Source organism: Desmodus rotundus, chromosome 3 (assembly GCF_022682495.2).
Source record: "Desmodus rotundus isolate HL8 chromosome 3, HLdesRot8A.1, whole genome shotgun sequence".
Taxonomy (NCBI): Eukaryota; Metazoa; Chordata; class Mammalia; order Chiroptera; family Phyllostomidae; genus Desmodus; species Desmodus rotundus.
In genome coordinates this window covers 55,652,532-55,666,496 of record NC_071389.1, presented here as the reverse complement: position 1 = coordinate 55,666,496, position 13,965 = coordinate 55,652,532, and the positions used below count along the sequence as shown (strand labels likewise).

General features: G+C 35.2%; 2 protein-coding genes across 15 annotated transcripts in view; one reads left to right on the top strand and one right to left on the bottom strand.

The window, feature by feature from the left end:
* Positions 1-13,965, top strand: part of FUBP1 (far upstream element binding protein 1) — a 33,493-nt gene that overhangs the window by 11,332 nt on the left and 8,196 nt on the right. For 8 of the 14 annotated variants that reach the window (XR_008426311.1, XR_008426313.1, XR_008426312.1 and 5 more), the window contains 11 exons: positions 1,376-1,538; positions 1,636-1,734; positions 1,866-1,967; positions 2,222-2,324; positions 2,415-2,515; positions 2,876-3,017; positions 3,899-4,059; positions 6,431-6,582; positions 6,670-6,749; positions 9,697-9,834; positions 11,622-11,696. Coding sequence is in view for 9 of the 14 variants with exons in the window: in XM_053919889.1 (XP_053775864.1) it covers positions 1,376-1,538; positions 1,636-1,734; positions 1,866-1,967; positions 2,222-2,324; positions 2,415-2,515; positions 2,876-3,017; positions 3,899-4,059; positions 6,431-6,582; positions 6,670-6,749; positions 9,697-9,834; positions 11,622-11,696 (1,316 nt within the window). In the remaining 5 variants the exon portion in view is untranslated. The remainder of the gene's footprint in view (positions 1-1,375; positions 1,539-1,635; positions 1,735-1,865; positions 1,968-2,221; positions 2,325-2,414; positions 2,516-2,875; positions 3,018-3,898; positions 4,060-6,430; positions 6,583-6,669; positions 6,750-9,696; positions 9,835-11,621; positions 11,697-13,965) is intronic. The other 6 variants (XR_011650978.1, XR_011650977.1, XM_045199552.2 and 3 more) reach the window with 1 other exon arrangement.
* Positions 9,841-13,965, bottom strand: part of NEXN (nexilin F-actin binding protein) — a 58,479-nt gene continuing 54,354 nt past the window's right edge. Inside the window, exon 13 of the mRNA XM_053919898.2 lies at positions 9,841-11,095. Within this exon, the coding sequence (XP_053775873.1) occupies positions 11,075-11,095 (21 nt within the window). The 3' untranslated portion in view covers positions 9,841-11,074. The remainder of the gene's footprint in view (positions 11,096-13,965) is intronic.

The following is a 13,965-nucleotide window of genomic DNA, read 5'->3' as shown; positions in this document are numbered from 1 at the left end:
CATTCCCAGCCTGCTTTTTTTTTTAAGCTTATTTATCTTTGATGTACATGGCAACTGTTTTAATACTTCATCTTTCTCTTATTCCTCATTTATCCATAAGCAAGTCTTGGTCATTTTTTCTTTGTAATTTATTTGAAATCCAGCTTCTTTTTGCCACTTCGTGTGTCACCTTATTTGTGATGTCGTTTGCCTATATAATAATTGCAACATGTCTCTATTCTTTAGAGCCTTGTTCAGTAATATTCTTATAATAGTATAGTGATAGTGATTCTTTTAGAATGTGAGTCAGTTCACAGTACTACTTTGTTCAAAATCCTCTGATGCTTCCTCAATTAGAGTGAAAGCCAGTGTCTGTCATGGCCAGCTGAACTGCTGTTTTTTACCATTCTTCTCCAGACTCACTGTGTTCTAGCCTCATGTAGCTTCTTTTCTATTCTTTCAGCACATCAAGCATGCTTCTCATTTGAGTCCTTTGCACCTCCTATCTCTTCTTTCTGGATCATTTTCCTCAGATATTTTCATATCTCTCCCTCTTCCTTCAGGTCTTGGCTCAAATGTCTCCTTATCAGTAAGGTCTCCCGTATCTATTTTCCCTGAAGTAGCTTCCCTTCACACACATACACATTTCATCTATCTTATTCTGCTTTGACTTTCTTTATAGCACTTCGCAAATGACGTAACTTATTTAACATGTTGTGTTTACTTATTCATTGCCAGCAGAAACACTGTTTTGTTCATTGCTGTAACCCCATTACCTAGAATAGTTCCTGGCATTAGCGGACATTTCTTAAATGTTTATTGAATGAACATCTGAATGACCCAAGTGATGGTTTAAAAGCATAAATATACAAACAAAATAAAAATAGAAGCATAGGTACATAGAATAAACTGACAGCTGTTGGAGGGGAGGTGGGACTGGATGAAAGAAGGTGAAGGAATTAGCCAAATAACATCTATATGCAGGACCTGTGGATGAAAACACCTGTATGGAGGTTGAGGGGCGCTAGGTGGAGGTGGGCAAGGGGGAAAAGTGGGGACAACTGTAATCCATGAACAATAAAATATAATTTAAAAAATAAAAAATGATATTTAGTTTTTGGAGGAATCAGCTTAATAATTGTGATAACTTTATATAAGTTGAGTGCTACTTCTTAGAAATTTTGGATTCTCAAAAATACTGAAAATTGTATACCTAGAAAATGTATTAAATAGTTTCGATCTTTGATCCTGGTGGCATTTTAATTAAAATTGTGAAAATTTATATTGAAGCCACCTAAACTGAATTAGAAGGAATAACTGATTATATTTTGTATTTTGATCTTCGGATAAGCTTTTGAGTATGCTACAACTTATTTGAATATTAATTTGTTAACAGGTCAGCAAAACGGTTACTGGACCAAATTGTTGAAAAAGGAAGACCAGCCCCTGGCTTCCATCATGGTGATGGACCAGGAAATGCAGTTCAAGAAATAATGATTCCAGCTAGCAAGGCAGGATTAGTTATTGGAAAGGGTGGAGAGACTATTAAACAACTTCAGGTAATACTGTTTATAAAATGATTACTGTTCATCTGTTTTGAAGCCAGTTTCTTTCCATTCCCCTTTTGTTAATACATACAATTTGTATTATCAACAGGAACGGGCTGGAGTTAAAATGGTTATGATTCAAGATGGACCTCAGAACACTGGTGCTGACAAACCTCTTAGAATTACAGGAGATCCATACAAAGTTCAAGTAAACTTAAGTTTATATTTTACAAAGAAGGGCTTGGGGGTGCAGAATGAGCAAAATATGTATGAATAAATTACAATGTTTTGAGATACACTTTCTAAATTAGATGTTGTTGTTTTTTTTTTTAACTTCAGCAAGCAAAGGAAATGGTGTTAGAGTTAATTCGTGATCAAGGTGGTTTCAGAGAAGTTCGAAATGAGTATGGGTCAAGGATAGGAGGAAATGAAGGGATAGATGTAAGTAAAAACACTCATTCATAAATGTTTGTATGCTAATCCATGAGTATAATACTGTTTTCCTGTTTTGTATTACATAGTCTTCTCTAACATTGCATGCTCTTTTTTCTCCCATTTTCTACCTTAGAATACAGTGGTATATTTTGCATCTTGTCGCCTTATTTGAAATAAATAGTGCTCTATGTATACATTATTTGAGGTAGCTTGATTTTTCTGGAAATTGCTTTTGTGATAGTTACTCTCCTTTACATAAGGTCCCCATTCCAAGATTTGCTGTTGGCATTGTAATAGGAAGAAATGGAGAGATGATTAAAAAAATACAAAATGATGCTGGTGTTCGAATTCAGTTTAAGCCAGGTGAGTACATACATTTAATTTTCTGAGTATTGGTAACAATTACCTTGACACATTTAAGCTAATTAATCCATTTTGGGTTTTGTTTTGAAGATGATGGAACAACACCTGACAGAATAGCACAAATAACAGGACCTCCAGATCGATGTCAACATGCTGCAGAAATTATTACAGACCTTCTCCGAAGTGTTCAGGTGTGATAGAACACTAGTATTTTCTTTGTTTTGTTTTCATTAAATCTGAAAGTGCCCCCCTTCATTTTATATCAGAATCTGTTTGATGATAGTTTATTAATAACTAGAAAGTTTAAATTGCTTTGTGGTAGATATCTGGACCAGGAAAGCAGCTGCATGAGTGCAATACCTTATTCATTCCAGTATACAAAGAATAAATGGTGCTCATTATTGACTGATTATTTGGGCCAAGTTATCTCCCAGCTTTTCTAAATTTATGATTTAGGAATATGAAAGTTGAGGAAAGTAGACATGTAATAATATTACTGTCAAAATAAGAACATATTTTTATGCTGACTTTATTGTCTTTCTCTTCTTTAGGCTGGTAATCCTGGTGGACCTGGACCTGGTGGTCGAGGAAGAGGTAGAGGTCAAGGCAACTGGAACATGGGACCACCTGGTGGACTACAGGAATTTAATTTCATTGTACCAACTGGGAAAACTGGATTAATAATAGGAAAAGGCAATGTATTTTAACTCTTACTGTTTTACTGTATGGTTAAAAATTTGACTTAATGTTTCTCTGTGCTATTTATGTTGCTGTTCTAAACAAGTAGCAGTGATTTCTTTTTTTCCCTGCACTATATTGTAGTAGGAAAGTGTTATGTTGATGTGTAACAACTAAAACATAAATGAAGGACTTTATATATACTCTAAAAAGAGTGGGATTTGATTCACATTAACCTCTAGGTGAGACCAACAGTTAAATTTTTAATGTAAGAAACTTTTCTTTTGATCCCAAAAGTGGTTTGGGTGTTTTTGTTTACTTTGCTATTTTCTGATTCACAGATTTTTTAATTTAAGTGTGTTAGTTTATATTTACATTGCTTGTAAAGGCAATTTAATTGAAGCAAGTATTTTGATACGTTATAATCCATTTTAAGGTTAGGTACAGATATACTAAGTTATGTCTTAAAACATGAACATATTCTAAGAGAAGCATGAAATGCTTTATAATTTGATTTAAAGTGTAGAATAAATGGAGAATCATAGTATAATATTAGCAGATAGACTACTGATCAAAACTTACTGGCCTGTTTAATTGCAACTTTTTTTTAAGTTTATTGAGGTAACATTTGTTAATGACTAATGTAAATTGTATGTCTATAACATTATAATACGATATCTGTATACCTTCTTGCATGCTTTATACTGGAAGGCCAGTTTCTTTCCACCATCATTTGACCCCTTATGCCCAACTTGCCCTTTCACTTTCCCCTCTGGTAATTATCATTCTGTTTGTATCTATGAGTTTGTTTTTGTTTGTTTACTACTTCCATTTTCTTTTAAGTAGCTCCTCTTATAGTTTTTGACTCTAGAGAAATTACTGTGTTTTGATTTTAGGAGGTGAAACCATAAAAAGCATAAGCCAACAATCAGGTGCAAGAATAGAACTTCAACGAAATCCTCCACCTAATGCAGATCCTAATATGAAGTTATTTACAATTCGTGGCACTCCACAGCAAATAGACTATGCTCGTCAACTCATAGAAGAAAAGATTGGTGTGAGTATGCTTTAAACGTCAGTGTATAGCATAGATCCTGTTAGTTCAATAAGACAGTATTAATTCAGATGCTCCTAAAGGTGCTGTACAGGAAAATGTCAATATTTAGTTTAAAATTATAGGTCTCATCACATAATAAATAACATAAACATAGAAAAGTTTTCCAGTAATTTAACCTCATTTAATACAGTTACTGGTTGTTCAGGACCTTATATTTGGGTGTGTGTAGATAAGAGGGATAGCATTACTTGCAGATACGTGAGGATTGTGGAACATACTTGAAGGATATAGTTAATGGAATTCAGTATTTATTAACGGCTTATTATATGCAGCCCTGATGAGGCAAAGACAAATCAGATGCATCCCACTTTAAAGTAGAAATTTATAAACCCTAATTCTTATACAGTTGTTGGGGAGTTTTAAATAATAGACTTCTTGGGTCCTTTCCACCTCTACACATAACACATGCAGTTGTCGTTCAGAATGTCTGAAATAGATCCCAACATTTAATTTTGAAAGATGTTTCAGGTGATTTTGATGCATGGCCAAACTTGAAAATTTTTCCACTAGAAAAGTTTGCTGATGGTAGTACACAAATGGACGAAGAGCCTTGACTGTTTTTTGTTTGTTTGTTTGTTTGTTTTGGAAATGAGGTAAATAGTGCTTTACTGTGTTCTTTTACTATAAAGAATTAACATACGGTGTGAACAAGCATCTTAAATTATCAGTAATTAGAATTTCTTAGGAAAATTCTTGATGTTATGTTGTGGATGGGGGTGCAAAGGAAGGTTGACACTGTTTCTAAGAAGTCAAAAATAGATGTACAAAAATACAGGAATATCATAAAAATAAACGTTGGTTGGTAAGGAAATAATGGACTTAGTAATGGCATAGATGCTAGAAAAATGAATAGCACATCTTGATTTTGAAATTTATTATGCTTAGCATGTGTGGACCAGGATTTCCTCTACATTGGTGGACAAATAAGATAGATTGTCCTAGAGAAGCAGTTTAATGTAGTGGTTAAGAACATGAACTTAAGTTAGGCTATTTGGGTTCAAAATACTCTGAATCACTAACTGTGACCTTGGGGGACGTTATATTCATCTTTGCTTCAGTTTCTTTCTCTGAAAATGATAATAGTACCTACTTTATAAGATTGTAGGGATTAAATTATTTAAATCTGTGTGTACACTTAAAAAGAGTACCTGGCACATAGCCCTGTAAAAATGTTGCTGCTTTTTAAGTAATCCTCTTTTATGATTTGGGAAGGATAAGTTATGGATAATAAAAGTGAGGGATAATGACAGAATTAGAGGCTTAAAGAGCCAAACTAATAAAAGGGATTTGAGGGACAGGGTTGTAATCCTACCAAGGCGTATTGATCTTAAGAGAGAGGAGAGGTGGGCATAGAGAGAAACATCAGCCAGTTACCTCTTGTACACACCATGACTGGGGAACAAAATCAAACCTGCACCCTTGTGATTTACAGGACAGTGCCCCAACCACATGAGCCACATAGGCCAGGACGATTAAAGGGACTTTACAATCATGAGGTTTAACCCTGGTTGATGTGGCCCAACCAGAGGGTTGAGCACTGGTCTGTAAGTCGAAAGGTCTCCAGTTTCCGGTCAGGCACATGAACATTTTTGTCCAAAATGTCCCATGGTCAGTGCTAACTGAAATGAAAGGAGTTTTTTAGCATAGTTAAATCTGATGGTCTTTACAAGTTGGATTAATCAAAAAAAGCACTGGTGAGAATTATTAATTATGATGGAGAATAATATGGGTATGAAATATCCTGATTTGTTAAATCAATTTTAAAGGGTATTTTCATGTATTTAAAAAACTATGATAAAGGGTAAGGGACAAAATGAGTTTAAATTATTGATCTAAATGGGGTTCAGTGACAAAGTTTGTGAGGGGCACTTTAATTTGTTGAGCAAGAACTAGTTGTTACATTATTGATAAAGTATTCAGTAAATAGTTCACAATGTAAGACCTAAGCAATTTGGGGAATATATTGTCAAGATGGCTGTAATTATTGGCAGGAGAGTAGATGGAGATGCAGAGACAGAAGAGTAGAAATAGGATCTGATATTTCATAAACTTCCATGATTAAGATGGTAAAGAATACTAGCAAAAGTAAGAATTATGAAAGAGAATTCTGTGAAAAAAGAGAAGCAAGGAAACTGTTTCAATTCTTTGCTGGTGGTGTTGATTTTAATGAATTTTACATATCTCAGTAAGGTAGAATAAAGATAGTTTTTGTATTAATGTGGCTATATTAGAGGATAGAAATGGAAGATTATTTGAGTTGTTCAGTCATTATTGTTTTTCTGATTTTTGTATGTCTTTTTGTTTTTCTCAGGGCCCAGTAAATCCTTTAGGGCCACCTGTACCCCATGGACCCCATGGTGTCCCAGGCCCCCATGGACCTCCTGGGCCTCCTGGACCTGGAACTCCAATGGGACCTTACAACCCTGCACCTTATAATCCAGGACCACCTGGCCCTGCTCCTCAGTAAGTATTGGACTTGGTTGTGTGCCTCTCCCCAAAGATTGTAGCTTCTGATAAATTGTGTTTTCATATTGACACCTATTTTTTCAGTGGTCCTCCAGCTCCTTATGCTCCCCAGGGATGGGGAAATGCATATCCGCACTGGCAGCAACAGGCCCCTCCTGATCCAGGTAACAGATGCTTCATTATCCATCTGTAATCTGTATTGTTTGTCACTCCTGTTATATTCTTAAATTTTCCAGTGCTGTTTCTGCATTGTGTGCTATTTTCTTCACTTTAATTTCACTCTTTCAGCAGGAGTATTAGGTTCTAGTTCTCCTACAGTATATAAGATTGGTGTGAATACTTTACTGTGGAGCCTCTTTCAATCTGCATTTGGCTTTCTTTACTTTCGAAGTTATACAGCAGAGTACTAAAAGCCAAAAGCTATAGGAAGAAGTACAATGTCTTAGGTTTTAGGTACCAGTGCCATTACATGTATATAGTATGTTAAGAGTCTAAAATGGAGCATTTAACACTTGGGCATTAAACTCCTAAGTTCTCAAATAAAATATACAAGTTGTCTGTTTTAGTATCCCTGGTATGGTAATTTTACCTGTCAGTAAAAACCAGGCCTGTATTAATATCTGTATGGTAGAATTCTAAAATACATTTTGTTATGTATTTTCTCTGCTCAGATCTGGATTTTATATATATATTACATTCTATTCGATTCTTCCATCCCCCACTATGTAGTTTTCTTTCCATCATGGTCAATGGGACATTTGTCAAAACCAGTTAATATTTGTTTATGATCCCTTTTTCTTACCTACTACCTACGTTTTAGGCCTCTTTAACTGGAGTAGTTTCAAGGAGGATACTAAATCAAGGATTCCTAACATACTAACACTAGTTAATATTTGTGTTTTTAAAAACTAAAAATCATTTAGATGAAACATTCTGGTACTTAAACGTGGGCCCCATATTAACATACTTTAATTTCATGGGAAGTGTGTTCTTAGGAATGTGATGGCATATGGCAGTCACCCAATAACCACAACATCCACTCATTTAAGAAACAACTTGAGTGTGCTAGATGCTGTGTATGCAAAGAGTAGTTTACATTCTATGGCAAAAGAGTGGACTCCAAGTGTTAGCAATAACTATGATAGAAAGACTTAATAGTCAAATATTTTTTACTGTACAGTAGTCTGAAGTTAGTCTTTTGAGAATGGAAGAACTTTCTTTTCCCTCTTGTAAGCTAAGTAGGGTGGTGTGATAAGCAGAAGGATCACCATTTAAGAGATTCTGATAGGTTCATCAAGTTAAGGGGTGGGTTTGTATTTGGTAACCTGGATCTGCAGGATTGCACCTGTGAGCAGCACTGTTTGGGTAGGTGGCATGATTGAGAAAATGGTGGGAGTAGAGAAGTGGTCTCTATCACAATCTCATTTTCCCACTTGGAGGAGTAGTGAACTCAGCACTGTAGAATTGGATGGATATGGTTTTCAGCATTGCCTTTGGTAAAGAACTCATTTAGCTAAAAGATAGCCATAATTAGATATTGATTATATTAGACTTAACATTATATAAAAACCAAATAATTGATTTAAATGAGATTGTTATAGTGAATTTAATTAAACATTCTGATATTTAAATTCGGACCTAAAAGTGTTCTGAACTAAAATCTGTTTCTATAAAAATTTAATGGGCTGTTAAGGATTTATGTATTAGTCAAGAACTTAGACTTCAAAATGAAACATACCTAGATAAACCCTAATCTTACAACTTAACTAATTGTGGTGTATAACGAATTCTTGAACCCCTCCAAAGTCTGTTTTCTTATATATAAAGTGGTGATACATGAATGAATGTTATGATGAAGGAATAATGGCAAATTATTCAGGTAATGTCATTATTGAGACATAAATATCCAACATAGAAAAGCAATACATTTCTACTTGAAAGGTTCGGAGAGTGGTGTGTAATGTCTTAGAATTGTATCACATTAGAATTATATCACTCTAAAATCCTTGCTCCTTTTTTTTCCCCTCAAACTTTATTCACTTTTATTAAGCAGTTGAGAATTGCAGCCCATTTGGGACAAAGGCAGTAAACACATTACGTTATAGATGTTAATTCTGGCTAAGGAAATATATTTTTCTTGAGGGTGTAAATTAATAAAGATAGACCTATAATACCATAATGATATTCCAAATATGAAGGATAGAATCAAGAAGAGGATTTTTTTTTTTCTGACTGAGAGGTCTTAAACTGTTAATGCCTTAGTTGATTTTTGTGAAGGTGAGTCAAGTACAGAGGAAGCATAACATGCTCAAAGGCCCAGATAGGAGCATGGTAACTTCTGAAAAGTACAAGCAGTTTATTGTGGCCAGAACATGTGTTAGAAAAATGACAAGGAGGGAAGATGAGGCTGGAATATGGAATAGAAAGGATAATCCAGGCGGTCCAGATCATTAAAGATACTAAATGATATGTTGTACTTAAGAGCTTTGATAATCCTAAAGATTCTAGGGAATAAATGAAGAATTTAAAGTAGGGATATGACATCAGGTTTGTGTTTAGGATAATCATTATGAAATACGAGATGAAATATGGCTAATCTCTTTCTTTTTCAAAGATTTTTAAGTTGTCTTTTTATTGAAAATAAGACAGGACAGAGTTCATAGTTCTGTAATAACTGTTTCTTCCTTATACAGGTTAGACCCTAGAAATCTCTTCGTTTAGTCATTTGCCAGAGAACTGTTGCCGTGCTTGAGGCAAAACTGGTTAAGAAAAAAAACACACACAGGATGTTTTGAGACATTTGGAACCAAAAGATTTTTATTCCTATCCCATTTCTGCCACTAGGACCTAGGAATGCCACTTAATCTCTGAACCTCAGTTTTCTATAAAAGCTAAGGTTAACAATGAAAATAGAACTTAAAAGTTTCCATTTACTATTTTTTATGTCTGTTAATGTTAGGGTCTATATATTTACCAGAGTGTGGGTGAGAGGGGAGGGAGATAGGATGGATGGATGGGTAGTGGGTGGGTGGGTGGGTGGATGGATGGATAGATAGATAGATAGATAGATAATGGACTTTAGATACAAACTTTGAACTTTGTTCATTCTAGCTAAGGCAGGAACTGATCCAAATTCAGCCGCTTGGGCTGCATATTATGCTCACTATTACCAACAGCAAGCACAGCCACCACCTGCAGCTCCTGCTGGTGCACCAACTACAACCCAAACCAATGGACAAGGTAACTATGGTAACTATGAACAATTTATTTTTTATATATAAACATGAAAACTTGTGTTTGGAATGATATATAAAGTGCATGTACGATACTTAAAGATTCCTAATAGTTATAGCTTCAGTAAGCAGACTTTCTTTTTAAAAATAAGCTACTTTGAAATAATCTCAAACTTGCATAAAAGTTGTAAGATATATTAGAGAACAAGAATACCCAAATAACCTAGTTATTACTGTTTTATCCACGACTGACACCTCCATTTTCTGTATAACGCTTTCTATCATGTGACCATGTCAATTGTCATTAGTTTTCGTCAGAGCAATACACCTTTCTATATCACTTAAATACATCTCTCTGTGTTACTCTAAAAACCCATAACCATCAACCCTCCACATCAGTTAATCAACACTGGTAAGTTATTACTGTCTCAGTGCACAGTCCTTAATTCAAATTTCACCATTTGTCCCAACAATTTTTATTCTGATCCAGGATCCCATCTGGTAACATATTTTTATTAGCTGTCAAGTCTATTCAGTCTCACCAGTCAGGAATAATCTTGTCTTTTCCCTGTTTGAAAGAGTGTGGACATTTTGTTTGGTGGGATGATAAGCAGTCTGGGTCCCTTGAACCTTTTGTCATGAGGATGAGGTCATGCTCACAAGATCCTATTTATGGTATGGCAGAAATACCTCAAATTATGGTGTGTGCTGCTTAGTGTGTTACATCACGGTCATGGACTGTTGACCTGTTCCATCCCTCGAGATGGTAACTATGATAACTTGGTCATATTGGTGTCTGCTAGGTTTCTGTACTGCAAAATTCACCCTATTTCTTTTTGAAATTAATTTTTTTTGTTGGAGAGTTATATTGAGAGTAGACCACTATTCTGTATCTATTGTACTTGTACCCATTGGCCTTCACCTTCATTGAATAACACCTGCTTAGTTCAGCTACAATTACAATGGTAATTTCTTTTTCCCTCATTTATTTTACATTATTACTTGATATTTTACTATGAGGAAGAGGTTTTTTTTTTCCTTCCTACTTCCGTCAGTACAGATTCTTACTCAGTGGGTTGCATTTAATTATCAAATTGTCCTAGATTTGGCCAGTCAGGGGTACCTTTAAGATGGCTCCTGTATCCTTTTGACATCCTGGTCATTCTTTAAGCACTTTCTTGCATAAGATGCTCATTTTGTGCTCTCTGGTCTCCAGCCCTAGAATCAGCCACTTTTCCAAGGAGCCCTGATTCCTTTTAGTAGATAGATGACGGTATCTAGAAACAAAATTCAGCATGTTCATTGTTAGTGAAGTGTCATTGCTTCTAGCTCCTTTCAGCATACATAGCTATGCAATTAATATATATGCTTACCTACGTAAACATAACACAAATACGCATGTATGTATATGTATTTTACACTGTATATTCATATTGCCTGCAATTACATTCTTGCTCTTCAAGTTTCTTTCTACCTTTTCCCCTTTTCATGTTTATAAATGGTGAAGGACCTGGTATCCTTGGTGTGGTTTCTTATTTGACAAGTGAATCTACTTACATGTTCAGTGTGACTACTCTTTCAAATACATAGGTCATCTTCTCTGTCAACCATCTCTATACCTCAGTGTACACGAGCAGGGGTACCACTCATGCAGCCCTTCCCCTTCCTCCCTCCCTCCCTACAGCAGGCCACTACCAACTCTTCCACTCAAGGAACAGAAGGAAAAGGTCAAAAATGTCTTTTAAAATGTTGATCATTTCTCTCCCCCCCCCCCCCCCCTTTTTTTGCCCCCTGTTGAACAAGGAGATCAACAGAATCCAGCTCCAGCTGGACCGGTTGATTATACCAAGGCCTGGGAAGAGTACTACAAGAAAATGGGTATGTTCTACATTTCTTTTTTATTACATTTAATTAAGTTGAAACATTTAGTAAATATTACTCTGGAAGGTTGAAGATTTCAATAAAAGCATGTTTGTGTCATGTTTTTATTACTTTGGACTTTAATTGATTAATTTTAAAATCTTTAGAGATTAATCCTGCCCTGGCTGGTGTGGCTCAGTGGATGGAGTGCCAGCCTGGGAACCAAGAGGTCACTGGTTTGATTCCCAGTCAGGGTACATGCCTGGGTTGCAGGCCAGGTCTCCAGTTGGGGGCGTGTGAGAGGCAACCAGTCGATGTATCTCTTGCACATTGATATTTCTCTCCCTCTTTTTCTTCCTCCCTTCCCCTCTCTCTAAAAATAAATAAATAAAACCTTTTTAAAAAAATCTTAAAAGAATAGTTGAGTAAGAATGCATTCCAGAATCACTGAACTTTCAGACATTACAAGGTCATTATGAATGATAATCGTTAAATTTGTGATTCATAACAAGGAAACATTTTTATTTCTAAATCCATTTGTTAACCCACTTACTAACTGAAAATCAAAATTTCCCTACTGGCACATACGATATGGAATATTACCAACGTTTCTGTCAAAGTCAGTTATATATATGATAGTAGCCAAATGGCACAGGTTAAATTCTAGAATTGCAGAGAAAATTGGTTGTGGTATTATACTAGTATCCTCTTATCCACAGGGGATACGCTACATTCCAAGGCCCTCAGTGGATGCGTGAAACCAGAGATACTACTGAACCATATATATATTATTTACTCCTATATATATGTATTTGTGATAAAATTAATTTATACTTAGGCACCATAAGAGATTAACAACAATAATTACAAAATAGAAAAATTATGACAAATATAAGTAAAATAAGGGTTACTTGAATACAGTTGCTTACAATACTGTTGACAATTGATGTCATAACCAAAACGGCTACTAAGTGACTAAGGAGCAGGGAGCATAGGCAGTGTGGATATGCTGGACAAAGGGACATTCTGGGGAGGAGTGGGATGGCTCCAGATTTCACCACACTACCCAGAACAGTGTGCAACTTGAAACATAAATTGTTTATTTCTGGAATTTTCCATTTAATATTTCTGACCATGGTTGGTTGTAGATGAGGGGAAGACTATTGATTTTTCTTCCAAAATAAGTAGATAAGAAGTAACCTGCAGTGACAGGAACTTACTTAAATAACATTTGCATATATGAAATAGGACAATCAGTAACCTAGAAAGACCATTTTCTTTCAGTGAATGTAGAGGACATAGTGATAGATGCTTAGAATGTGGTTGCAGGAATAACAGCTAGGAACCCTGCCCTTCTGGTTATTATATTCTAATGGAGGGTATAGTTGTTAATCAAGTATTTTACAAGTATATTAATATAGATTGCTGTGGATGAAAAGAACTGTTCTTCACTGACACTTAACCTGCACAGACTGAGAAACAGTGGTCACAACTAAGAGGTGGAACCAGACTTTGACCCCTAAGAGGATCTATGTCCCAAGTCTATCTCCAAAATTTGCCTTTTTCGGGGGCCATTTGGAACCTGGTATTTTATTTCCAGACAAGTGGAGGGTTTTTTGTTTTGTTTTTCAGATGCGTATGCTTTTAGTCATTTACAAATAACACAACTTACACCATAGCCAGTGTTCATAAATGAAAGCTAACAGATAAACTTGCCCATCCTTCACTGGTGTAGAAAGAAAGTATACAGATAATAGAATTTTTTTTAAAATACGGGTCCACTTGTTACTCTCAACATAAATTTTAATGTTTTCTTTATCAAAAAATGTCATTTTCCACAAAAATATTTCCAAAAGGGTGATTATATTAATCTTTGTATAAAAGTACGTATACCTGGTAAAAAGGATTTTTTACACAGCTGATTTTAAAGAAAGAAAAATAATTTTTATTGTTAGAATGACTTCAGGAAAGTCATGCTACATCTTATTCATTAATTTAATGTTTCTTTGACCCAGCTTATTTCAGACTGTTAATTTTATGAATAAAAGTGGACTAATGGAGTGATTTCTCTGTTACCTTAAAGGAAATAATGTTAGGTTGTCGGGTTTTTAATGAGAGATACAAAGTCAATTGATTTTTTTTTTCCTATTGAAGAAAGGAGTAATAAAATATCAGGGAGACAAAGATAATTATCTCCAAATCTAATTCCTTTATTTGGAGAAGCTAAGTTTTACTCTTCCAGTGCCAGAGCTAGGATTTCCTGGGAACCTGCACATCCTGATTCCCA